The sequence below is a fragment of the Anabrus simplex genome, chromosome 2 (assembly GCF_040414725.1).
Source record: "Anabrus simplex isolate iqAnaSimp1 chromosome 2, ASM4041472v1, whole genome shotgun sequence".
NCBI lineage: Eukaryota > Metazoa > Arthropoda > Insecta > Orthoptera > Tettigoniidae > Anabrus > Anabrus simplex.
This window is the reverse complement of record NC_090266.1, coordinates 20,598,176-20,625,735: the sequence shown is the minus strand read 5'-3', so window position 1 is coordinate 20,625,735 and position 27,560 is coordinate 20,598,176. Positions and strand designations below refer to the sequence as shown.

Here is a 27,560-nt window from a genome sequence, read left to right as displayed (position 1 = left end):
CTCCAGTATAATTGTATTCTTGACTTCGCACTTGTGACATTAGTATAACTAACGCAAAATATGCCCTAAATTCGTCGGGTGTAGTCTCAAACCATTTGTCATCGTCTTTCAACTTTTTTCTGGCAGGATTGCTCAACCGTTTTGCTGCATATGAATTTGTCTCGACAGATATTTTGTCAAACAAAGGGTCCATGTGTTCACAAAAAACTGAGAGAGTTCAGATAGTGGCTGCGTATCAGACTTTTTCAATAAGTTTTCGCTAACCTCACTGTATTCACTAAACTTATGTACAACAGGTTTATTGTGACTTTATCTCCAGTTCCAGTCAGTCAAGTTAGTCTGTGCCGAGGTACGAGCTTGTTTCGAAAGACTCGGAACACCGTCGTTATTTGCATCACTTTCCATGTCATCAGAACTATTATACGGATCGCTAGTACTTGAACTAAGCACTTCAGGGTCTATTTGGTCGTCACAAACATCACTGCCTTCAATATTGCTCTGTAAAACACTATCTATTAGCTTCCGTATTCCTTCTTCATCAACACCAGCACATCTGCTTGACGCCATGATGGCAACTGACAAGAGCGAATTTATATGGAATAAGATTCTCTTATCTCATGTTCCAGAAGTGTGTGAGAACCCGGTGAAAGGGAACAAACTGAAGCCACATGTGTAAACTTCAGCTCAGAATGCATACAAGTGGTGCCTGTGGGTTAGTGATTGAACTACATGGATTGATGTACAGCTGTGCATCGCTGCGAGCAGAGCTCGTCATTTGATTCATATGCCATGAATAACTATGCTGAGCTAGGGTCGTCAGATGATGTGATAGGGTTAATCTCCTATTCCAAGTACCCTCCGGCCATTGTTCCCACCTGTTTGTACCAGCAATCATTCTTACATGTCTTTTACTTCTAAGTTATAAATAATATATCCTGAGTCCACCTAGCTTTCACTCCCGTAAAGAAAAGTTGGTCTGAAAATAGACTGATGTAAAGATAGTTTCGTCTGGGAGCTGACTTCCTTCTTACAGAATACTGTTGATCGCAACTGTGAGCTCACTGCATTAGCTTTACTACACCTTGATTCAATCTCACTTACTATATTACCATCCTGGGAGAACACACAACCTAAATACTTGAAATTATCGACCTGTTCTAGCTTTGCAAGTAATCAACTTCATTTTCCGTATCAAAATTTGATCACTAAGTTTTACAATATTTAAAATTCTTCCACCGTTTTGATACTTTTTTTTGCCTTTTGGCAAATTTTTTATTTGTCAACAGTACATGTTTCGTTCCTGATTTAGGAACATCCTCAGCTGTTATTGTAGCTTAGGTGAATTGCTAAGATTTTAAACACGTTAATTTGCAGGTACATTGATTCACTTAAAAACTACTAAAAATACCAATTAAATCAAATGATATTAAAAACAATGTAGGGGTTAGTGTGTTAATGATATGAGAACAGATGATTACATAGTTGGTCAGCTTAAAAACTATGTCTGTTCATTTGAATAGTTGTTAAAAATTTCATTTTGTTATATTAAAATGTCTGTTTGCGGTTAAAAGTTTTAAGAAATGTTTGACTTCGTAACACTGTTCAAATTATTGAAAGTTTTATCTTCTGTTCCTTCCAGGTAAGTTGTTATACAGGGTGAAGCGTAATTCGCGCACTCGGGCGTCGCAGCGCGACTCCTCACATGCCAGCAATAAAAAAATGTCTCTTACAAAATTTCGTCTTGCGAGTATATCCGGTAGAAAACGGACGTTGAAGAGTAGCAATCTGGCAACTCTGTAACCATGTGTAGGGTAACTACCGCTGTCATCACAGTCTCGTCGTGCTGTACAGTTGGTGCAGTGGGTAGAGTTTTTGGTTGGCATGCAGGAGGTCGATGGTTCGATCCTGGGTTGAGGCGCATTTTTTATTTGCTAATTTCCATCTGACATTACCTACTGTAATACAGTAAGACACCGTTTCTGAGGTGGCATGTATCCTACATTTACAACATTTTGTAACGCTGAAACAACAAATACCTGGTTAGACTAATAAGAAATAGACAGCTTAAACAAACAGGTTTCACATCTAGTAGATGAAGTGGTGTGAATAAATTCACGCCCACGACATGGAAAGGGCGCCTTTCAAAGCTGACCAATGAAAACGATTGTTCGTCTATTTCTAGAATCGTAGTATGTAAGTGCAAATGGTTTCTAGAGGACCCGCTGCAATCGCTGTTGACGATTAAGATGTCAGACACCATACCACCTGGACTACATTTACGAAAGAAAAAACATACGCCTCAACCCGGGATTGACCACTCGATCTCCTGCATGGTAACCCAAAACTCTATCCACTGCACCAACTGTACAGTATGACAACCTCCTGCTGACGGAGGTAGTTACCATACATGTGGTTACAGTATTGCCAGATTGCTACTCTTCAACGTCGTTTTTCTGCCGGATATACTCGCAAGACGAAATTTTGTAAGAGACATTTTTTTATTGCTGGCATGTGAGGAGTCGCGCTGCGACGCCCGAGTGCGCGAATTACGCTTCATCCTGTATATTATGAGTTTGCTTATGGTGCCTTTGATTGAGTCTAATGTGGAACTTTGAAGCTGATTGCTGATCAATTTTTTGAAGGGAGCTTCGTTTCAATTTCTGAAATGAAATAAAATAAGGAAATGGGAATTTGTTTTAAAAACATGTGTCTTTACGTAATAAGTAAATGTATAAAAAAAGTTAGACTCCAATTCTACTGTGACCCTGGAGGGACGTTTGTTGCTGCTTTGCGTCTTGTATAGTAATGGTGTGTGCGTTCCGTTGTATGCTCCTCCTTACGGGGAGGCAAGGTTGCGGAGAGGGGAGGGGGCGTGTCATTTACTGTCACGGCATCAACTTTGGAAGGGCTAGGGAGAGGGGATGTACAAAATGGCGGAGGTTCGGTCTTATTTATCCTTTTACTGTTTGTATTGCGTCTTTTGCCTAAAATTTCAAGACTTGATAGTGTCCCTTCAAATATAGGGTTTCTAATGTCAGTAGTTTCATTTAGGTTATTGTCCTGATTGCTTTTTTGTTCTAAATAAATGTATAGATTTTCTAATGTATTAAGGAGAGCTCCTTTGTTTATTTTATGCAATATAGTTAAATCCTGCTCTATGGTTGTGAATTGATGTCCGGTTGAACTCATGTGTTGGCCCATCGCGGAGAATTTTTTGTGTCTTTCAGCGTTGACATGCTCCTGGTATCTTACGGTAAAACTGCGCCATGTTTGTCCGACATAACTTTTTTTGCATTGGTGACACTTCAATTTATAAACTCCTGATTCAGAATGTTTGTTTTTTCCTAGGGAATTAACACTATTGTAATTAAATCATTTATGCTTTGTGTTATTGCTGGTTGAATATGTGATCTTATAGTTATATTTTCTAAATTTATTGGTTACTGTGTATAAGTTAGGGTTATTGAACGTGAACTTGGCATACCAGTGTGAATAAATTTAAATACCTCGGAATAACACTACATATACAAGGAACCAATTTCACAGCGCTTATCAAACAAAGATTAACAGCAGGAGTAGTAGCTATTAATGACATCAAATATTTGTATAAAAGATCCCTTCAGACAGCGTTGAAGTTACTCAGAGTGAAAATAGCACTTGTAATAACCTACGGCATCTCCAGTATCTGGCAGTATCTGTCAGTAAGAAACTTAAAGGATGTGGAGAAGATAAATGCAACATTTTTAAAGAGAGTCCTATGTTTATCAAAATTCACCTCTTCGAGACTGGTGTATGAGCTAACTAGGGAAATGATGTTTTTGGAGGAAATACAGGACAAATTCTCTCTCCCATCAACCCCAGCGTACCAAAGTTTATTTCGCGAACATCAGAGAAAGAAATCTGAAATCTGGTTGGACTTCTACAGTACGGAAGCGATGGTGAATGACAAATGGAAGGAAGCCAACTACGAGTTACAGCACGTATCAACGAGGCTTGCTGTGCATGGTTTTCACTTCAAATTATGCTCCACGACGAAGTATCACTCGCCAAATGAGGGATGCATGTGTGCTTTGTGCGGGAAGCAGTGTGATCGCTATCACGTACTAAGGTGTGAAGGAAAGAAAATTCCTCTGATTAAGTTCTGCATTGAATGTTTTTGTTTAATCTTGGTATATGGCAATTAGCTGCAATAAATATATTATTATTATTATTATTTGTTTAGTGATTAGATGTTTTACCTTAAGGCTGAAGATGGCCAGCCCTGGCCGAAGCTAGTTCCTAAGTAATGCAATTTAGAATATTGCGTATTATAGTATTGAATGGTGGACCATTACTACATTAATTTAATAATTATATTGTAATGTATAGTGTGGAAATGTTGAAGTTTAAAATTGTCTAATCTTTTAATTAGTTAAATTGTGTTCTTGATGGAGTTACTTGAAGAGGAATTCTAATGTTTATTAAGACATGTCTGAATAAACTGTGCTAATTTATAAAGAGGACAAGGTCTGTAATTGATAATGGGTCAAATGGGGACACCAGCCTTGTGGATTTCGGGGAGTGCTTTAGCTGGTGGCAAGCTCGGATTCATAATTATTAGTTTTTGTTTTTGTTGATCAGTGAAGAGAAAAGATGTATTTTTTTTACATTTGTTTTAACTGACATTGGATTGACTGTGTGGGGCCTTTCTTAATAATTGACAATGAGTCATTGATAAAAAAAATTTAGTTTTCTGAATTTAATCCGTTCTGTCCATGACTTCTGTCGTATTGCCTTTGTTGGCTTTCATAATGTTAAGGTGATTATCACTTACTTTCTTGTTCTAAATTTGGTTTGAATAATCTCCATAACTGGGTGCAATTTTCTAAGAAAATCGGATGTATCAGCGACCTCATTATTTGCCAGATGTAAATATTTGCTAAATTTGAGAAATCGGCCGTGAGGCATGACGGTTCTAAAATAGGGTGTATTGATACTTACATCTTTGCACCAGTATCTCTGAATTGTTGGTGTTTTCTCATCAGAATACAAAGAGCTGTATATACTCTTATTTCATTCAAGTTCATCTCAGAAAAGTTGGGATCAGCACTGGCATACCTATTAGTTTTATCTGCTGTGAACTGTACAATGTCATCTAAGTACTGCCGGAAAATGACATCTTGACTTACATTTCTATATATACCACTGCCAGGATTCACTCCACTTTCTCCAGAAAGGTTGTGAATAATTGGAGAATTCTGTCCAGCACCCAGTTCCACTGAACAGGTTGCTCTTCGTCTTCACTAACGTCACTTTCACTGTCGCTTGAATCATACTATATAACATGCACAGGTTCACTAAGAAATTCTTCCTCACTATCACTGCTGAAATCAGAGCCTAAAACAACAACAAGTAAGCTTAGAATTTCGCTATTACTGAGCTTATCGCGTTAGTAAGCATCTGCCTTCTCAGCCATCTTGTCAACAACAGAATACAGATTTTTCGATCGATATTTCAATCAATTCTATTTGCCAAAGAAGCATACCAGAGCACTGTGGTGACACTTTGAGACATCAAGAACAAATTACAAATAGTAAAGATTAGAAATAAAGCCAACAGATGTCACAAACACCCCTAAAATGTGACTTTACCTCCTGGCCAGTGGCGGCACGTGGATAAAACATCTGGGGGTTCACTACTTTTAAAAATAACGTGTCCAAATTTATTATTTACATAGATGTAAAGTAGTGACATTGTTTCAGCCCCACGGTGTAGGGGGCAACGCGTCCACTTGTCACCCGGCGGCCCCGGGTTCGATTCCCGGCCAGGTCAGGGGTTTTTAATTTTAAATGATTAATATCCCTGGCCTGGGGACTGGGTGTTTGTGTCATCACTAATGTTCCTTTCCTCACATTCAACAATTTACACTTCCGCAATTTCGAAACTCACACAGGTTCATAACATATGGTGCCAGTAGGGGCAAAAGATCTCTCTAGGTCGACGCCCCAAACAAATAGCATTTTTATAGAAAAGAAAAGGAAAGTTGCATTGTTTGACTAGAAAGGTGACTTTCCTTTGAATGCACACGGCTGCAGCTCGAAGAAGTTACCAGTACTACGAGAAATGAAAGACAGAGAATATAAAGTGTAATTGCCTTAAGTTGATCCAGTTTCATCTAATGTTGAAGACGTTGCTGGTGTTGGTATAACAGCTGTCGTCTGTGTGTACAGGAAATCCATCCTCCTTTCCTTCCTGGCGGCGAATAAGTCCATTACCTTCTCATTAAAATCTACTAATTTATTGATCGTCTCCTTCGCGATGGACAACATAGCAAGAGCAGACAGTCTTTCTTCATCCATTGTACTCCTCAGGAATATCTTAATCCGCTTTAAAGTGGTAAAACATCTTTCTGCTTCAGTAGTAGTCATGGGGACAGTAATAATTAATTTCAAAAGTTTCACCACATCCCCGAAAGGTTCCTTAAGATTGTTCTCTATCAAAAAAACAAGTCAGTTGCATTGTTCATTTCTTTAAAATCACTTCTACCGGGCAAGTTGGCTGTGCGCGTAGAGGCGCGCGGCTGTGAGCTTGCATCCGGGAGATAGTAGGTTCGAATCCCACTATCGGCAGCCCTGAAGATGGTTTTCCGTGGTTTCCCATTTTCACACCAGGCAAATGCTGGGGCTGTACCTTAATTAAGGCCACGGTCGCTTCCTTCCAACTCCTAGGCCTTTCCCATCCCATCGTCGCCATAAGACCTATCTGTGTCGGTGCGACGTAAAGCCCATAGCAAAAAAAAAAATCACTTCTTGAGTAAATCACTTGCAGTTTGGTTTTCAGTTTATGTTTGTCAAGAAAAGGATAGGATTGTATAATATACGTAAGATTCTCCTTTGGAAAATTATTTTGAAAGGTTGGGAAGATTTGGTGATCAAAGAAGCTGGAGGCCAGTAAGTGGTTGGAGAAGTTGAACCTCTTTGCTATGATTTATAATAACGTCGCATACCTCATTTGCCACAATGTTCCTCGGGTAGTAACTATTTTCGCATCTTGTTTTACCTGTGTTGTCTTCTTGTACATTTTTCTCCACTACGATGTTGTCAACATTGTCCCTTACTTTCGAAATTGCTGTTTCAAAGGAGCTTAGTGCACTTCGCACTAATACAGGGTTAAAGTTCCATCTCGTAGCTGAGCCTTGCAGAACTCTTCTGCCCACAACCTCGTCAAGAATAGCCACTCTCTGAGGCGAATGAGAAAAAAATGCTGGAATCTCCCTAATGGTGGCAAATAACAGTCGCACTTCTTTGTTGTGGCTAGCAGCCTAGGCCAGAATTAAATTCAATTGATGGGCGTAACAATGCACAAAGTAAGCAAATGGGTAGTCTTGCCTTACAATTGTTTGTACTCCGGAGTGTCGGCCGCTCATAACATTGGCACCATCGTAACTTTGGGAGACTACTTTTTCTCTGTGCTCTCCAACTACTTCAGAGAGGGCCCGTTTTATACAATCAGCTAATGAGCAGGCGCTGGGTTTAAGAAAGTCCAGAACCTTTCAACAGGCTCCCCATTAGCTAATACATATCGAAGTACAATGACTAACTGACACTTTGAAGATACATCAGATGTTTTATCTGCTATCACGGAGACGAAGTCTGCAGTAGCTACTTCAGCTAAAATATTCTCACAACACACTTGCAACATGCATTCCAGAATGTCATTTTGAATGTCCTTTGACGTACCCTTGAAAACTGTAGCACTGTTGAAATGACCCCTAACAACGGTATCCAATGCCGAAGTAAAATTGAGTCCTTGGAATACGCTTGGATGGTTTGAATCCAGCGTTGCGTCATGACCTCTCAAAGCAAGTTCAGATTCACCACAGAACTTCACGCAGTCAATGATCTTCGAGAGCACGTACCTATTTTTCCTCACACTATCATTATGTCTCCCAATATTCCTTCAGAAAGCGCTATTTAGCTGCTGCCTAATATCAGTTTCCCCCAGAACTGAAAGATCCAAACATGCACTCTTATGTGTAATAGATGCTTCAGGTTTTTGACCTTTTGTATTAAATGGCTGAGATCATACCCCTGTTTTTGTCCAATTCGTGTCCTTACCCTTTGCATAAAGCAAGCACAAGAAACAGAAAAGCCTATGAATGGTATCGCAACCATATAACCAAGTATTCCTCTCGTAAATCTGTGGCTTAAATGTTCTACAAAAATCCTTACCTGTACTAGTTTGCTTCTGAATAATGTTCAGGGAGGGAAGAGGCCTGCAAAGCTGCTTTATTCTGCACTTTTCTTCTTTACCAAGTGTTGGAAAGGTATTCTCTAGAAGAAACCGAACGGTATTCATTTCCAGACTGATGAATACACGACACACGCATCAAGACACCGACAAACACCATGAGAACGAACGCCAGATACAATAGAGCACTTCACTAAACACAGTCTTGAGTAGATATTCGCTACGGTACTGTTCTGGAGGGGGTTGAACTGACAAGCCAGAAATAAGCACTGCTTCAAGAACGTGTTAGGCAGCCTGTTGTTATTTATGTTCTTATCTTGACGTATTTTGCTTTTATGAGCACTACTTACTAATTAAAAGTTTACGATAATTACATACACATAGGCTACGTATGCCTATTGATGTTATACAAATCCCAGTTACCAAAATATTTTTATTCATTGCGGTTAATTATGTCTAAAACACCAAATCGTGAAATTAAAATCCCTTCAAAACGTACCATCCTCATCATCATCTTTAGTCATTGTGCTCATTACTGAGCGTCGTGACCTCATAACTCTTATCATTTCCGTGTTGGAACCTTGACAAGATGTCTCCATCCCGAGCGGTTTTCACATTTCTTTAATATGATCTGAAGTGATAGACCAGTGATCTTCTTCGCCTAATCTATCCATCTACATGCTGTTCTTCCTCGTGGTCTACTGCCTTTTCCAAGTTCTCTCCGTCTAGTCTTAAAATGTGGTCAAGGAACTGGAGGTAACATTCACTCACATGGGAAGATAGGTGTTTCTTGACGCAGAGTTCATCCAGAATGGAAACATTAGTTTCTTCTTTCTGTCCAGGGTACACGTAGCATTCTCGGCCAACACCACATCTCAAATGCATCAACGCGCTATTTGTCTTTAACATTCATGGTCCAGGTCTCGCAGCCGTACAAAAAGACTGAGAACACTAGTGATTCTACCAAGCGCATCTTCGTGGCTTTTGATATTGCCTGGTTCTGCCAGATCTTAGTAAGTTTAACCATTGCAGCACGACCTAAGACAATACGTCTTTTTACCTCTTTATCACAGCTTCCCGTGTCATTGATGACTGACCCCAAGTATACAAATTCCTTTACTATATCCAGGTCCTTTAGGCATCCCATAAGTTGGATTTGAGGCATCCCGTAAGTTGGATTTGACTTTGCCGATCAACTACCATTAGTTTGGTCTTTTTGATGTTTATCTCTAGACCATACTGAAGACTAATGTTCTTCACTCTTGTAAGCAGGTCATAAGGTTCCTCTTCTCTACCAGCGATGAGGGAAGTGTCATCTGCAAATCGCAGGTTATTAACTTTTCTGCCGCCAATCAAGATTCTACCTTTCCAGCCATTGAAAGCTCTTTTGATGAGACACTCTGCATATATGTTGTAGAGTTTAGGTGATAATATGCAACCTTGCCTTACTCCATTTGTCACACTGAAAATGCCTGAGAGATCACCATCCACCTTTATGGTTGCTGCGTGGTTTCTATACAGGCCTTTCAATAACGATATTAAATGCAGTGGAGCCCCAAATTCGTTTAGCACCTGCCACAACTTGTCCCACATAAGACAATCAAAGGCCTTTTTGTAGTCCAGGAAGCAAATAAAGGCAGGGACATAAAACTCGCGACATTTCTCAATAATCTGTCTCGTGTTCAGGATAGACTCTCGTGTAAGTAAAACACTTTCAAGATTAAAATTATTGTGTCCACCTTTTCAATACAAATGTATATTTTTAGTGATTAAATTCTACATGAATTAAAAACACCAGTTAGGGATATGTTTCGCCCTAGTTATGGACATCTTCAGCCTAATACTAAATCTTAAGGTCAAGAATTAAAACTATAAACATCGGAACTTAATAGTAAACTTAACTTAATACTAAATACAATGGTCTTATGCTTTTTACATAGTTTACAATATGTACATTAACTTTGCCAGAATTTACGAACAATGAATTAATTTATTTTATAATGACTAGACATCCAAATTGTAGACATGATTGATCACAGCGTGAAATGGGTTTCTCAAATTGTATTGACTAGAGATTTAACACAGCGTGAGTTGGGGTTTCTTCAATTGTTATGGTCGCCTGAGTCGTAAGTATTGTTACAAAACCGGAACCTTGGTTGAAGTCGTTATTAGGGTATGAATCTATTTGAATATTCCTGTAGAAAGAAGCATGGTTATGTATTAAGGTTGAAGCATCTATGTTGGAAACTATTGCTGATCAGATAAAATTTGGAATAATACGTCGTTCTTGTTGATTAACTTCCTTTTGGTGCATTGTTCAACCTTGGGAGGAATATGAGTTGTCTGTAACTGAATAAGAGAAAAAATGGGGAATTAGAATGATGAAAGTGAAATCCAGTATGATGATAATTGCAGAGTGAGTGTTTATCATGTGAATTTACTTGTCTTGTCGATTTAGCTGGGACCAGTTGTTCCGGTTGTGTCTGAACGACTAAGCTTGCTACTTCTAGTGTAGTATTGATGCTGTAATGGAGGGGTGGAGCGTGGAGGGGAAGGAGGAGCGAGTTTCAAATCGTGCGTCCGTGGTTGATAGAGACTCTCATGTTCCTTTACCTGCAACAAAGCCTGCTTGTTCCGCGGATATCTGAGGTTGCAGGAATGGTTTTAGGTGTTGATTTATTTTGTAGAGCAGAACTTTGCTTGCATGGGACATTAATGCGATAGTACGAAAAACGTACCATATACAGCAAATTTTAACTGCGCATCTTGAGACAATACTCCGGCTAACTTCGGGCTTGTTCGATGTAGATAGTGTCGAGCGCTGCCAAGAACTGGTCCTGTCACCAGTGATAGTTTAGCTTTGTTCTTGATTTACCCCCCTTGCCTTACACATCCCCGCGCCTTGCTCATCCTCCTTATGTCCCACCGCCGCACACCATCACTCCAGAAATTGAAACTTTTCGTTGGTTCCGGAGAGCAACAGAGTGTTGATGTCAAAATTATTGCTCCGAGCACAAATTTACAGATGTAATTAATGAAATATACACTTGATTAACAATTTTACTAAGAGTTATATATTTCTAGGGGGTTCACTGAACCACTGAACATATAGAACGCGCCGCCACTGCTACTGGCATATCAGGCCACTTCGGGAGTTCTGGTCCAGCCGCTGAAGTGCATAGGAGTCCACTTACGGTTGCATTTGGGTTATCAGGGAAAGAAAATGTATTACATGTTAGATAATTCTATAGCCGTACTGTAACGGATCAAACACCCGAACAAACTCGGTTCTGACAAGATAAATTGTCGTTTTGACCATGCTCCTTTATGGCGATCGTAATTAACATGCCCACAAGTCCCGATATAGATAATTAACAACAATTGCACGCTGGACGCCACGCTTCGAAATTAAATGTAATTTGAAACCGAATTTAGATATAAAAAGTACTAAACTTAATTTAATGAGACTATCTCGGTCGTGATGTATAAGGACACTAACCATTAAATACCATGTGGAAAAACATAGGGAACCAACCTACTAAAAAGTAAATTATTTAACGATGTACAAAGAATAAGGTTTTATTCAAAAAAAAAAAAAAAAGAGATGAAATTACGTAAAAACGAGTTTTTCCAAATATTAAAAATTACTGATTGAGATTACAATTCAATCCTACACTCGCGGATTTGCGATAACAGGGCTTACTACTGCTCACCAGAGGTTGATCTTTTCATCGTCTGCTCCCGTGCCTGATAGTTGTCGTCCCTCTTCCAACAGCATTATCCTCGTCATCTGCTTCATGGAATGGATTCCACCCTAAATCTATCACTCCCTATTTTGCTGAGTACCAAAAACATCGTACCAGCCTTACAAAGTGAAATTCCACATCGGAATTAATTGAATAGAGAGAACGGAAACATCCAGTCCTTCTATATTATGTGAACTTGTCTTTCTAAATAATCTGAGTAAGTCTCACAGAGTTGATAAGAAATGTTGAGTATAAGCACATTGTAAGCGATGCACTCAGATAGCAGAGTGACTCTCTAAAAGCCCGTGGACTACCTGAGAATGGAGACTCAAGAAATCTAGATGCAGAATGAAGAATGATCTTCACCACGCCGTGTAGATCTATATAAATCCTATTCATATTCCCACTTCATCCCTTGATGTCACACGACATCTCGTTCCAATGAGAGCCGATATACGTCACCACCCTGTCGATATATAGATGAAATGTCTGTCCTTGACAGAAAAGCCCTCCTGATAGGAGCACGTGATATGGGGTGATTTAGCGTCCCAACAACGAAATTGTGTATCTTGCTGTTGCGTACGTTTCCAAGAACCTTCCAAAATTAACCTTCCTGGACTATTGCGAGACACCAAGGAGCCTGTTAGCGCAAGACCTGTCTTGACATTACCACGGAATATTCTAATATATTAAAAATTATTTCTCGTTCTTACGTACAATTACATAAATGATGATGATGGACGTTAATAATGAATAAAATTACATATGATATATATATATATATATTGTACCGGTTACGACCTGTACATAAGTATTTATTGAGCATAAGTTACGTTTATTTACCACGCGTAATGTTCCGAGAGCGCCTGGTTTGTTTACCAGCAGCGAGGACCAGCTAGCGAGTGTATGACGACTGTGAGCTGTGACGTAGCCACAGGGGCTAGCTAGACCGCCCGCTCGTCTCAACACGTGTTACCAGCCTTGACTGGTATTTTCTGGATTCCACGTCACTTGTTCTAGAGAGTTCGATGGAGAAAATTTTGAAATTTCTATAATAATGATGCTAGCGAATCGAGCGATATGTCATCTTGTTTGGGATCACCTAAACGTCCCAATGCTCGAGTTCCAAGCAAATCCATCGAGGGATTCGGGAAATATTCAATCAAACCGTATTATGACGTAGACATCCCGGATTGAATAAAAGGAGGACCTACTGTAACCTATTCAGACAGTCTCAGCTGAGTAGTCAGCGGGGGCACTCTTGCTGCTACTATCATCGTGGAACTCTGTCATTATACAAGTGTGGGAAGACGATTCTTCCAAGTACTATAAAGTGAACTCATAAGACTTCGAGTGTTGTAGAAAATTTTCTAAGTCTTCGTAATTGAACTTAGAATATTTCTAAGTGTTCATGAAATGGACTTGTATTATTTACATGGGTTCGAGACCAGAATTCTTCTAAGTGTTCATTGAATGGACTTGTATTATTTACGTGCCTTCGAGACTGAAACTTTTCTAAGTGTTTGGACTTGTATCATTTACGTGTCTTCGAAGCTGGAATTTTTCTAAGTGTTCGTGAAATGGACTTGTATTATTTACATGGGTCCGAGACCAAAATTCTTCTAAGTGTTCATTGAATGGACTTGTATTATTTACGTGCCTTCGAGACTGAAACTTTTCTAAGTGTTCACTAAATGGACTTGTATTATTTACGCGTCTTCGAAGCTGGAATTTTTCTAAGTGTTCACTGAATGGACTTGTATTATTTTCATGTGTTCGAGACCAGAACTTTTCTACGTGATCATTGAATGGACTTGTATTATTTACGTGGAATATTTGCGACTGTTGAGGAACTCATCCTTCTAATAGACAGTGATTGATTAACATTGCTAGTGATGAACTTTAACTTTCCAACGGCTTTAAACGAAGTTAGGATTTCACTTACATTTACTCAAAGACTTGTACATTTGCCAGTGTTGGTTTAAAAGACTTATAAATTTTGTCAGTGAATTTATTTATGTGGAAGGACTTGTGTTTTCGTCAGTGGTCACTCAAAGACTTTATGAATTTCACCAGTGATTAACTTTAAATATATTCAAACTTCCAAGTGAATGGACTTGTGTTTTCATTCGAGTTTAGGCAAAGACTTGCACCTTCGCCAGTAATGAACTTCGAGTTTAACTATAATTTCACAGGAAGGGACTTGTATTTTTCGTTGCCAAAAGTTATTCAGGGACGAGGATTTTCCTAGTGATGAACTCTAAAATTATTAATACCACTCATATCGTTTTAGGAGTGTTGGAAGTCTTGATGTACAATTATCAAGAACTCTGCTTATAAGTTGATCATCCAAGGTTTTCATGGACTCAGTGCTACTAGTGACCTTGGGAACATCAATCCTCTCAGTCTCATTGGGCTGAGGTTGTACATGACTATCTACAACATCGCCTGGATCACCGGGGTTCAACCCGGGCCTCAGAGTTCGAGACATCTCTACTTGCCGTCAATCCAGACAGTCCGGCTGCCTCTGTCTGGAGTATCTGGAGTCCCTGGAATCCCTGGAGTCTTCTGGAACGTGCTTCAACCAGCTTGGCATGGTGAGCTGGAGAACCCGAGCCATTCTATTGGAATACGAGGAAGACAATCCATTTCTACTTAGAGGTGATGTGCAAATTCATGACTTATTTGAATAAACTCTTGTGCAATCAGAGTCAAAGTTTTTCTGTAGATAGGACCCTACCTCCTGTACCGAGCCGTAGCTACAATTAATCCAGTTTTTCGCCCTGAGAACTATAGTCATGCTACTGTAAAATTTAATCTGAGAGTCGGGCTCTTTTACTGGTACAGTATACAAATAATTCGGGTGGGCAAACAAATTATGTAAATGTCGTGGCAACCACGATTATTACATTCGCCCCCCTGATTCTGACATGCGTAATACATAGTGTCGGAATCACTCACAACATATTGTAATGGTTGTAGAGTCAGCCATGCTAACTCGCTACGCGCCGGGTGTGTCTCCCATCGACCCACCCCCCTTACGCTCGAGCGCGCCAATCCGCGAGCAACACTCAAGGGCTGGGCCGGCCCTTCTCACTTCTATCCGTGGTCGCGCTGCAGAAGACTACGGAAACGACTGGAAGATTAATCTGGAGTCTTCTGTTTCACGAGGTTCCTCGATCCATCGAACATCCGGACGATTCTAGAAGAACCAGCGCAGGTATATAAGAGAGGAACGACCTGCCTAGAGTCAGTGAGAATTGGTGAGTGAGAGTTAGAGAGTGAGTGAGCGGAGAGTGCAGTCAGTGGTAGCCTGGGCTGAGATGTCAGCCTGATCGATTATCAGCCTGTTGGAGCCGAGGACTCGTGCCTGTTCCCCTGACATCGTGTGTGTGTGTGTGTGTGTGTCCCTTGAGGCTGGCTGCTGGAGGAGAACCTGGAGTGTTCTGGAGCGGCGAAGAAGGGAACACTAGGAGACGACGTGTGTAGACCGCGAACGGGGTTCGACGGACAGTGAACAGCGGATACTATCTCGATCTGCGAGGCTGACGTGTAGGCTGCGGACCGTGACAGCGCTAACGAGTGTGACTGAGTGGCTGAGAGAGTGTACTGTAAATAATCGATGACTCTGGGTGTGTGTGTGTGTGTGTGTGTGTGTGTGTGTGTGTGTGTGTGTGTGTGTGTGTGTGTGTGTGTGTGTGTGTGTGTGTGTGTGTGTGTGTGTGTGTGTGTGTGTGTGTGTGTGTGTGTGTGTGTGTGTGTGTGTGTGTGTGTGTGTGTGTGTGTGTGTGTGTGTGTGTGTGTGTGTGTGTGTGTGTGTGTGTGTGTGTGTGTGTGTGTGTGTGTGTGTGTGTGTGTGTGTGTGTGTCATTGTAGATGGAACATAAGAGAAACTAAGAGAGAGAGCGCGCGAACCGTAAGTGTGTAAGTGTACTTGTGTAACTTGTAAGCTCGGCTATCATCTCTGTGTGTGTGTAAATCTGTAGTTGTAGTGCTTAGTTAATAAATCTTAGAAATAAGTTGCTACCAGGTGCTGTACGCATTTATTTATTTATCTACCCCGCCAACACGTTACAATATTTATATATAACATAGAAAATATACTACTTTGTCATACATCCAATTATCATTCACAGCTTGTCAAATTTACACTCCTCTCGACGTCTCATACAGTTCATCTTGCATCAGTCCATCATGTGGTATCACCTCTATCTAGACCGACACACATTATTTACCCAACTTTAACATGTCAACCACGTATACATATATCTCAGCCTCCACGCTCTCGAGTGTTCAACTCTCCTTCAACTTCCATCAAAATTCACACATTACACAATTACAAAAACAATACCTAAAAATACTACTATACAACATCTCCTCTGATTTCTTCACACTGAAGCGTTCATCAGTTTTAAGATTATCTTCACCAGATTAAAATAGCACAAAAAACATATAGCACAACCACATGCTATTCAATATGTGGGAGCATTATCTCACATGGTGTCATCCAATACCAAGTGTATCCCCACACATGACCCTACAAGCACTGTTACACATGTTCACCCACACGCCGTTGGAACATGTAACCGTGCTACCGCAAGTCCTCTCATGGCACATATCTGCCTGCGATGACTCTATTTTACAAAAACAAACTTGTTTACGTAGGTCTTCCTATTGGGCAAGTCTGAATTATCCCTTTACATTTATCACAAAAAAACCTTGGCATCACATACGCACCGATTGACATGACTCACGTGTGCAGCAGTACAGTGAGCTCACTCCAGAAAGCACACCACGCCCCCCCCACCTGTCTACAGGCATAATCAGGAAAATCCACTTCATACATGCACACAGCTGATACACAAACACACCAACACCTCAAAACAGTAACCAGGCTGACTTCTCGTTATCTACATTCTGATTACTCGATGGCCCTATCACGCCGTCTGATAGCATACTTTGTATTTGCTAGTCTACTGCTTTGGAAAACTTGTGCGGGATGCCATACCTCGGTCCACAAAAAAGGCTACTATCCAGTACAGAAAAAGAATGCTCATACACATAAGTTCGGTCAGGTTTCACTGAAAATACATTTGTCGTGTTCGAGCAAGACCGCCAACAACTCGTCTTGCTGTCCTTCCTCTAAGCAACTCTTGCTTACAGCTCCCCATAATGCGTCCTTTTGACCCTTATCAACCATCACATGACACAGAACGAAGCTCTCACTAACTTCTTCTTCCCAGAAGCTCTCTCTAGCTTCCTCGATAGCTTGTGAAACCCTGACAACACATCCCATGGCACAATCACCCTGTTTCCCCTGAATGTCACCCTCAAAATTGACTTTAATATGAGCCTCGTTCCATGTTAAGTTAACCACAGCTTCTTTGTAATCTAACTGTGCTGAGTGTGACGTCAGCCAGTCACGTCCCAAGATGATATTAAATACAAGTTGTGGAATAACTAAACATATCTGAACCATAATAGAACCAGCAATACTTATAGGTAATGTCACCTGCTTACATGTTTGGACTTCTTGCCAACAGCAGTGATGATATATGTACTCTTAACTGGCATTTCCTCCACATAAATACCTCGTTGTACAAAAGTCATATACCACTCATAACTAACGCATGACCTCTGACTACCTGAGTCAATAAGTGCATGAACACCCGCCCCCTATACTTCTAACTTAAAAATGGGATTAACCACTTGCTCCTGTTTATCAATATATTGCTGCTGTGGCTCAAACATTAAATCATCTCTTACATCTAGGTCATACGATAACTCTATAACACAACTTTGGGTTATCGGGTGGATACGGCTGAAATACAGACCCTGAATTACAGCCCGTACTTAGTTTAAACGTCTTACTTGGCCTTGACCATTCGTCCCGCTAGTGCCCACATTCCTATCCGCCTGTCGGTTACCTGCTTGCTGATCCGCTCGTTCTTGGTTCCCGTTACTCCTAGGGTTACCTTGATTTCTATTTTCATAGTTCGGCTGCCTACGGTTTTTCCTGTGCTCATACTGCGGGGCATAATCTTGCGCGTTCCTCTTTCTACTCTCCATATTTCCCAACCCATCAAATTTAGTGAGGAGCTGTTCCATCTCCTGAATAGTGCTAGTTTTCTTTATCACCGCTGCAGTTCTTACTCGTTCAGGAAAATGCCTGAGTAGTAGCCTTGCCACGTCAGTATCCGTCGCTATCCCAGCAAAATTCTGGCATATCGTGACGTGAGCCAAGAAGTACTCCATCATGGATACCCCCTCATTCGTCCTAAACTTGCCAAAAACGACTCTTTCCCTCTCACAACTCTGAATTGTCTTGCTCCAGTATTTTTCTTACAATTTATTCTGGAACTCATTGAGGTCTTTCATACTGTTATGGTACACCACGAACCAGGATCTCGTTTCTCCACGAAAGCACTGCTGATAAATTCCAAAACCTGCTCCCATTCAATATACCCCTCATTTATCTTTTGCTCAAACCGCTTCTGAATAAGGTTAAGGAAGTCCAGTGGGTTGGTTTGCCTCCCGTTAAACTTCGGTAACTCCTCTTCTCTTACGTAATTTCCTCCAAGCTTCACCCCATCGTAGCCTTGTTTCTCTCTTATCTCCCATTGCAACTTCGCTTCTACATTATTGACTCTCTCCTCAACTTTCTTATCTCTACCTCCTATCTCACTTAACATACTTAACATGCTCGTCTGTTTATTTCTTAACGCTTTAATTTCACTTTCCTTTGTTTCTACTCTCTCCCTGGTTTTATTATTTTCCTTCCCAATAACTTCTATAAGTTCGCTTTTTTGCTCTACCAACTTCTTATCCACCTCTCTCTTATGTTGTTCAGTCTTCTCATTCTGTTCCTCTAACCGTTTATCGCAATTTTCACTCTTTTTTAACAGCTCGCTTATTTCCTTACTATGTTCCTTCATTTTCTTACCAGTTTCTGCTTTGTACTCTCTTAGTTCGTCACATAGCTCTTTCTTAGTTTTCTCTAGGTCTACCTTAATTTCCTTCCCCTGCTGCTCTAATTTTTCATTGATTTCCTTCCCCTGATGCTCTAATTTTTCATTGATTTCCTTCCCCTGATCCTTCAACTCTTTCTTTAACTCTTTAAACATAGTATAAAACCTCTTAACTCAATGCTATTTTCTTCGGTGGTAGGGATAACCTCCGCTCCGCCCCCCAATTTATTACCCTGTGAGTCGTCATGAGCTTGGTTATCTGTCTTATCTACTCTCATCTCCTTCAGAGACTCATCTACCGTGTCTTTATCGTTAGTTGACGAACCACCTCTAAGCACACTACCATCACATAACATCATACCTTGCGTTTGATCTGCCATGATTCCCTAACATCAAACATATACTGAAATATGGATTTATTGATAGCACTTTCGCCCCTTAGCAAAACACAGACCCTATCTTCAGATTTGCCGTTCCCTACATCGTATTTAATGGTTTTCGCGCCCCACGTTATGGTGTCATAATGTAACGGATCAAACACCCGATATAGATAATTGACAACAATTGCACGCTGGATGCCAGGCTTCGAAATTAAATGTAATTTGAAACCGAATTTAGATATAAAAAGTACTAAATTTAATGAGACTATCTCGGTCGTGAGGTATAAGGATACTAACCATTAAATACCACGTGGAAAAACATAGGGAACCAACCTACTAAAAAGTAAATTATTTAACGATGTACAAAGAAAAAGGTTTTATTCCAAAAAAAAGATGAAATTACGTGAAAACGAGTTTTTCCAAAAATTAAAAATTACGGACTGAGATTACAATTCAATACTACATGCGCGGACTTGCGATAACAGGGCTTACTACTGCTCACCAGAGGTTGATCTTTTCATCGTCTGCTCCCGTGGCTGATAGTTGTCGTCCCTCTTCCAACAGTATTATCCTCGTCATCTGCTTCATGGAATGGATTCCACCCTAAATCTATCACTCCCTATTTTGCTGAGTACCAAAAACATAGTACCAGCCTTACAATCAATCAATCAATCAATCAATCAATCAATCAATCAATCAATACTGATCTGCATTTAGGGCAGTCGCCCAGGTGGCAGATTCCCTATCTGTTGCTTTCCTAGCCTTTTCCTAAATGATTTCAAAGAAATTGGAAATTTATTGAACGTCTCCCTTGGTAAGTTATTCCAATCCCTATCTCCCCTTCCTATAAATGAATATTTGTCCCAGTTTGTCCTCTTGAATTCCAACTTTATCTTCATATTGTGATCTTTCCTACTTTAATAAACGCCATTCAAACTTATTCGTCTGCTAATGTCATTCCACGCCAACTCTCCGCTGACAGCTCGGAACATACCACTTACATGTAACTAATCTCATTATTAGACCCGTATTGAACTATGCTATGATATACTAACAATTTGTTGGTTATTTTGATCCACCTTTTCAATACAAATTAATTGTATTAATAATTTGTATTGAAAAGGTGGATCAAAATAACCAACAAATTGTTAGTATATCATCACATACCACTTAGTCGAGCAGCTCTTCTTCTTTCTCTCAATTCTTCCCAACCCAAACATTGCAACATTTTTGTAACGCTACTCTTTTGTCGGAAATCACCCAGAACAAATCGAGCTGCTTTTCTTTGGATTTTTTCCAGTTCTTGAATCAGGTAATCCTGGTGAGGGTCCCATACACTGGAACCATACTCTAGTTGGGGTCTTACCAGAGACTTATATGCCCTCTCCTTTACATCCTTACTACAACCCCTAAACACCCTCATAACCATGTGCAGAGATCTGTACCCTTTATTTACAATCCCATTTATGTGATTACCCCATTGAAGATCTTTCCTTATATTACCACCTAGATACTTACAATGATCCCCAAAAGGAACTTTCAACCCATCAACGCAGTAATTAAAACTGAGAGGACTTTTCCTATTTGTGAAACTCACAACCTGACTTTTAACCCCGTTTATCATCATACCATTGCCTGCTGTCCATCTCACAACATTTTCGAGGTCACGTTGCAGTTGCTCACAATCTTGTAACTTATTTATCACTCTATAGAGAATAACATCATCCGCAAAAAGCCTTACCTCCGATTCCACTCCTTTACTCATATCATTTATATATATAAGAAAACATAAAGGTCCGATAATACTGCCTTGAGGAATTCCCCTCTTAATTTTTACAGGGTCAGATAAAGCTTCACCTACCCTAATTCTCTGAGATCTATTTTCTAGAAATATAGCAACCCATTCAGTCATTCTTTTGTCTAGTCCAATTGCACTCATTTTTGCCAGTAGTCTCCCATGATCCACCCTATCAAATGCTTTAGACAGGTCAATCGCGATACAGTCCATTTGACCTCCAGAATCCAAGATATCTGCTATATCTTGCTGGAATCCTACAAGTTGAGCTTCAGTAGAATAACCGTTCCTAAAACCGAATTGCCTTCTATCGAACCAGTTATTAATTTCGCAAACATGTCTAATATAATCAGAAAGAATGCCTTCCCAAAGCTTACATACAATGCATGTCAAACTTACTGGCCTGTAATTTTCAGCTTTATGTCTATCACCCTTTCCTTTATACACAGGGGCTACTATAGCAACTCTCCATTCATCTGGTATAGCTCCTCTGACCAAACAATAATCAAATAAGTACTTCAGATATGGTACTATATCCCAACCCATTGTCTTTAGTATATCCCCAGAAATCTGATCAATTCCAGCCGCTTTTCTAGTTTTCAACTTTTGTATCTTATTGTAAATGTCATTGTTATCATATGTAAATTTTATTACTTCTTTGGCCTTAGTCTCCTCTTCTATCTCTACATTTTCCTTGTATCTTTACATACTGCTGACTGAATACTTCTGCCTTTTGAAGATCCTCACTTACACACTCCCCTTGTTCATTAATTATTCCTGGAATGTCCTTCTTGTAACCTGTTTCTGCCTTAAAATACCTATACATACCCTTCCATTTTTCACTAAAATTCGTATGACTGCCAATTATGCTTGCCATCATGTTTTCCTTAGCTGCCTTCTTTGCTAGATTCAATTTTCTAGTAAGTTCCTTCAATTTCTCCTTACTTCCACAGCCATTTCTAACTCTATTTCTTTCCAGTCTGCACCTCCTTCTTAGTCTCTTTATTTTTCTATTATTCCACATCGGAATTAATTGAATAGAGAGAACGGAAACATCCAGTCCTTCTATATTATGTGAACTTGTCTTTCTAAATAATCTGAGTAAGTCTCACAGGGCTGATAAGAAATGTTGAGTATAAGCACATCGTAAGCATGCACTCAGATAGCAGAGTGACTCTCTAAAAGCCCGTGGACTACCTGAGAATGGAGACTCAAGAAATCTGGATGCAGAATGAAGAATGATCTTCACCACGCCGTGTAGATCTATATAAATACTCTTCATATTCCCACTTCCTCCCTTCATGTCACATGACATCTCGTTCCAATGAGAGCCGTTATACATCACAACCCTGTCAATATATATATGAAGTGTCTGTCCTTGACAGAAAAGCCCTCCTGATAGGAGCACGTGATATGGGGTGATTTAGCGTCCCAACAACGAAATTGTGTATCTTCCTCTTGCTGTTGCGTACGTTTCCAAGAACCTTCCAAAATTAACCTTCCTGGACTATTGCGAGACACCAAGGAGCTTGTTAGCGCAAGACCTGTCTTGACATTACCACGGAATATTCTAATATATTAAAAATTATTTCTCGTTCTTATGTGCAATTACATAAATGATGATGATGATGGGCGTTAATAATGAATAAAATTACATATGATACATATATATACAATTAATTCGGGTGGGCAAACAAATTATGTAAATGTCGTGGCGATGACGATTATTACAATACTAAGAAAGATAACCAGATTAAAATAATACACTGCATTATACAGCATTTTGGCTACCTACTGGTACCCTTTCGTGTTCATTGGATGAGCAGAATTACAAAGGCAATGTAGTGTCAATAGTTAATTTATCCTGGACCTTTATTTGAGGTAAGCGTTGTAACAGGATTAAGATTAAAATACTGTACAAATTAAATATAATATGCACGTTTCCAGAGTGTTTTTGCAGATATAAGTTGTTTCCCATGATTTACAGCTCCACGCCACCAAAGAAAATTATGTGATAGATTCTACAAGTCTGTTAAATCTTCACATTTCATTTATTTAGTCATATGGGACCAGTTTCGACAAAAATTGTATGTCTTCATCAACCAAGAAAAGAAAACAAAGACATTAGAAATGCATTAAAATTTACGTCTCTACTGAAATTATACCAATAATTTAGAAAAATTATTCATATTAGGGTTAAAATGTTTATACAAACGTGAACTGGTAATCCTATTACATCGGTGTATGTTTTATATGAAGACGTGTACACCATAATAATTATAATTGAGAGATATGCAAAAAATCTTTGTACAATACGCTTTGTAGTAAAATGTATACAATTGTCAATTTTTTGGTACTAAATAAGTGTGATATTTTTGTTTACACAATTTAATACATAGTTTTCTTTTTCTTGGCTAATGATGACATAGAAATTTTTGTCGAAGCTGGTCCCGTATGACTAAATAAATGAATATGAAGATTTAACAGACTTGTAGAATCTATGACATAATTTTCTTCAGTATTGAATAGGTGGACCGCATAATTCCCTTGTTTATTTGTGAATCTCGATTCAATACAGAACCAATAATGAAGTTTTTGACTTTAATTATTACTGAAGTTACTTGAACGGTAGATGACATTTTCGATCAGTGACCTTGGTAGTTTCCTTGCAGTGTCAGAATTATACTAGTGTGTTGTCTCTCAGACGCTGCTCCACGACTGTAGGTTTAATTTTGCTGTTGTTGGTAATATCAGTATTGATCCTATTATTGTTTTCCATTGAATTTAAAAACATTCCTCTAGTTTTTGAAGCAAAAGATCTTAGATTTAGTCAGTTCACTTGATAACTGTGAAATCTTTCGTGCCAGGGAGTAAGAGTATGGCATATTGGGTCCTCGTAGTAAAAGTCACTGATTTAATTTTCAACAGACAGTAGAAGAAAATGATTATTAAAATATGAAAATACCTACAGTATTTAATTCAAACCCTCTACAATTAATACTATCTGTGCTTTTAAAACTTCAAACTTATGCCCTGAAATGCAGCTACATTTGTATCCCTGACATGAAAGATGGACAGTAGCATCTCAGTATTTGTTATCTTTAAGCCACTGTTTTCATTGTTATGTTTATTTTTTGTTACAGCCTGCAGATTGTGATACTGGTAAGTGTAACTTGTTGAAATAATAGTAATTAATAATACTATGAGTAAGATGACTCTAGTTCTACTGCCACCTATTTAAAATGGATGGCAAGCGGTTGACTAAGAAATTTTTTACCATACCCGATAGTAGACCCAACATATGTGATAAAGTTGTTCAGGAGATTAGGAAGGATCTGGATAAAATTGGACTAAATCATGAAGACGTTATTAACCGACACCAAATCGTAACTGCAAAGGCTTCTGTGAAGAAGAAAGGAGACAGGCTGCCAGAGAGTGAATGCAGTGATACTGGGCTGCAAACAAGGCTTCTAAAAATGTACAAATGTTGTTGCAAACATCAACAACAACAACAACAACAACAAAAACCTACAAATAAGATAATAGATGATTCGTGGTGTGGATTTCTGTAGTCACGTCCTAGCTCGTGAACCACAGATGTTGCCAAGTGACCTAGCAAGTGGTCCCCAGCTTTGGGATACCAACTTTTTGAACACTATACAGTCTATACCTTCTATAAAACATTTAAACCATAACTGGCATTCGGAATCTTTGTTCAATCCTCAGTGTATACATTAAGGTGATTTAAAAAAAACAAAAAATTCACATGATTGTGTAATCTATATATTGACAATTAATTTCACTGTAAAGAAACAAACCAGAAATAGAATACAGTAAAACCTCGTTTATTCGAAGACGTTGGGACTCAAAATTCATACTTTGAATTACGTGATTTCGAATTAACTGCCAATTCGTAATTCAGAAGTTGCCGCATTACAAAATGTTCTAAGGCCCGTTACTACATGCAGTTAACCTTGATTCACAGTTTAAACCTTTCAAATTCCATGAAAAAAGCTATTTCCAAAGTGTATCCAACAAGATGCATTTACAATGTTCAAATAATGCACATGGATAAATCACTGACAAACGTAACCTCATGCAACGAAAGAAAAAAATCACACAATTCAAAGACGAGAAATTATGCTGGTTCCTGTGTGCAAATGCATAATTTTTATGATTACTGTACTGTTTGCATTTGTAGATGCCTCGTACTTGTACGGAAAGTGCCCAGCGCCCTTAAAAATATTGTGACTTATCGAACTTTCCTACGACGAGGAGATAAAGTTTCTCGCTTCCGTGTGCATTGCAACACAGTACAATGAGTCCCACTCTTGTATGATTTTTCCGGCTGGCACTTTCTCCTTTGAAACCATAAGACCGTTTGGACTCGGCATTAAAAGAAAGCAATGCAGTTTCATCAGCAAATACAATATTGCTCGGTGCCTACGAATTGATTATATGAGCCACTTTTTTTCATCAACTGTCAGCATCGCCACTGTTCACGGATTCTGTTTTTCCACACACTGCCTGCTTCATGATATTGCGGCGTTCCTTAAAAGGTTGAATACAAAAGAATTCCGATTTCATTCAACTTAGCAATTATGAAGCACATTGTAGACACACCAAAGTCAGTGTAAGTGCAGAAAGCTACCCCTCCACGTTCCGGAACACGCGTTCTATTATGATGCAGATAAATTTTGAATTTAAATTACTCTGCAACATACTATTGTTTTAAAATGTAAAGACAGTTTCGAATTAAAAGTCTGAATTTCCGTAATGGGGCCGACATTGTACTTCGAATTACAAATTATCTGTATTTTGAATTAAACAATTCAAATAACATGCAAAACCGTATCTCATCTTTCCGGGAACAAGAGCTTCTTCGAATTAGGCTGGATTTTGAATTAACCAATTTCGAATTATCAAGGTTCTACTGTACTAGTGAAATGGTTAACATATCCTGTAATTCTAAATAATGCTGTGTTGAAGACATACCTCTTAAGAGAGGCCTTACAAATCATGCTGCTTTGGCCTTCACTGCATGTGTGGCTGGTGGGAGCTCATGTTGCTTCTCCAAGGTTAAAAACAGAATGTTGTCTGCAATGGTTTCATTAAAAAAGTTCTGGTTCCTTTTTTCTGTGCTAAAACTATTTTAATGTGCTCGTGAATGTTTAGCCCAAACTCGTAATTAATTTCATAAATTAACTCCATATATTTTTCTATTCTGTGGAAGCTATGATTTTTGTTTTAAATGTATTCAGTGACGGCCAGATATTTATTGTATTGCTTTTAAGTGTTCTTCCAGTCCAATCTTTGTTAAATTTCTTACAATAATTATACATCGGTCTGTATACTCCCGAATTAGAGTACCCATTTCTACAGTCAACAGTATTAAGCCTGTTGTACAAGATCAATTTTTGTCAAATTAAGGGTTTCACACGACTTCACAGTACTTCACAACTTTACATGTGAAATCATTTTCAATACTAGACAAGCCTTGAGAAGTATTCGAAAGTCTTGAAAGTAGAATTAGAATATGTTCTTATCGATCAAAGAATTGCCAAGTCTTCGCCAGAATTGACCAATGGAATTTGATTGCGTGCTATGCCGCTAGACATGCTGGGATTGCCGGAACGGTAATCAGAACGACAAAAATGGCTTCTTCATGACAGAGGGAATGTTGTATGTGTATTATTATTATTATTGAAAAATTATTATTATTATTGAAAAATGCGCACATGCCGTGCAGAATATCATTACATTACATTTACATTACATACACATTACTTTTCTTTGCTATAAGCTACGATGGATTTCTGTCTATTCCTGCATTTTACAATATGGTATCGATCACAGAATTTCAAGCACAACTCACACACACATTCGTCATTTGGTTCGTGAAATAATTTGTTGCAGCACACCTTGTGGTGGAAACCATGGATCGCCAATCTCGTCGTCACGTGTCGCATATCATGATTAGCTTCCATCCAGGTCCTGTCTTGCATAGCAGATGTTGCATAGAAGTCCTCTGGTATGTTGTTTTTCTTCTCATGCAGATCTTGTATAAGCTGTTTGAAGCTGGTACTAGCTTGAAGTATGAGCTCGCATCTCAGATCCTCTATTAAGAAGGTCTCCCTGGTAAGCTCATACACTAGCCTCGATCTTGCATTCTGCGGGGCTCCTAAAATTCTCTTCAGGTATCTAGCCTTTACTCGTTCCAATTCTTCCAGCTGTTTGTACGTGAGGTATTCTGCCACTAATTCTAGGCCATACGTCAGAACAGGTAGTTTCTTTAACCTAAACAAGTCCATAGCTGTGCTGATCGATAGTTGTGTGATGTTCCTGATTTCATTCATAGCCCTAGTGGCCGCCTCTGCTCTAGATCTTATATGTAAACTGAAACTCTTTCCCGTTGTTTGAATTGTGATACCTAGATATTTAA

General features: G+C 39.2%; 1 protein-coding gene across 5 annotated transcripts in view; it reads left to right on the top strand.

Annotated features, from left to right (window-relative positions):
* The window catches only part of LOC136863885 (E3 SUMO-protein ligase PIAS3), a 566,508-nt gene that overhangs the window by 451,376 nt on the left and 87,572 nt on the right, over positions 1-27,560 (top strand). For 4 of the 5 annotated variants that reach the window (XM_067140273.2, XM_067140272.2, XM_067140274.2 and 1 more), the window contains one exon: positions 24,262-24,280. The exons of the other annotated variant lie outside the window; for it this stretch is intronic. In XM_067140273.2, coding sequence (XP_066996374.1) covers positions 24,262-24,280 — 19 coding nt within the window. The remainder of the gene's footprint in view (positions 1-24,261; positions 24,281-27,560) is intronic. 5 annotated transcript variants of the gene reach the window in all.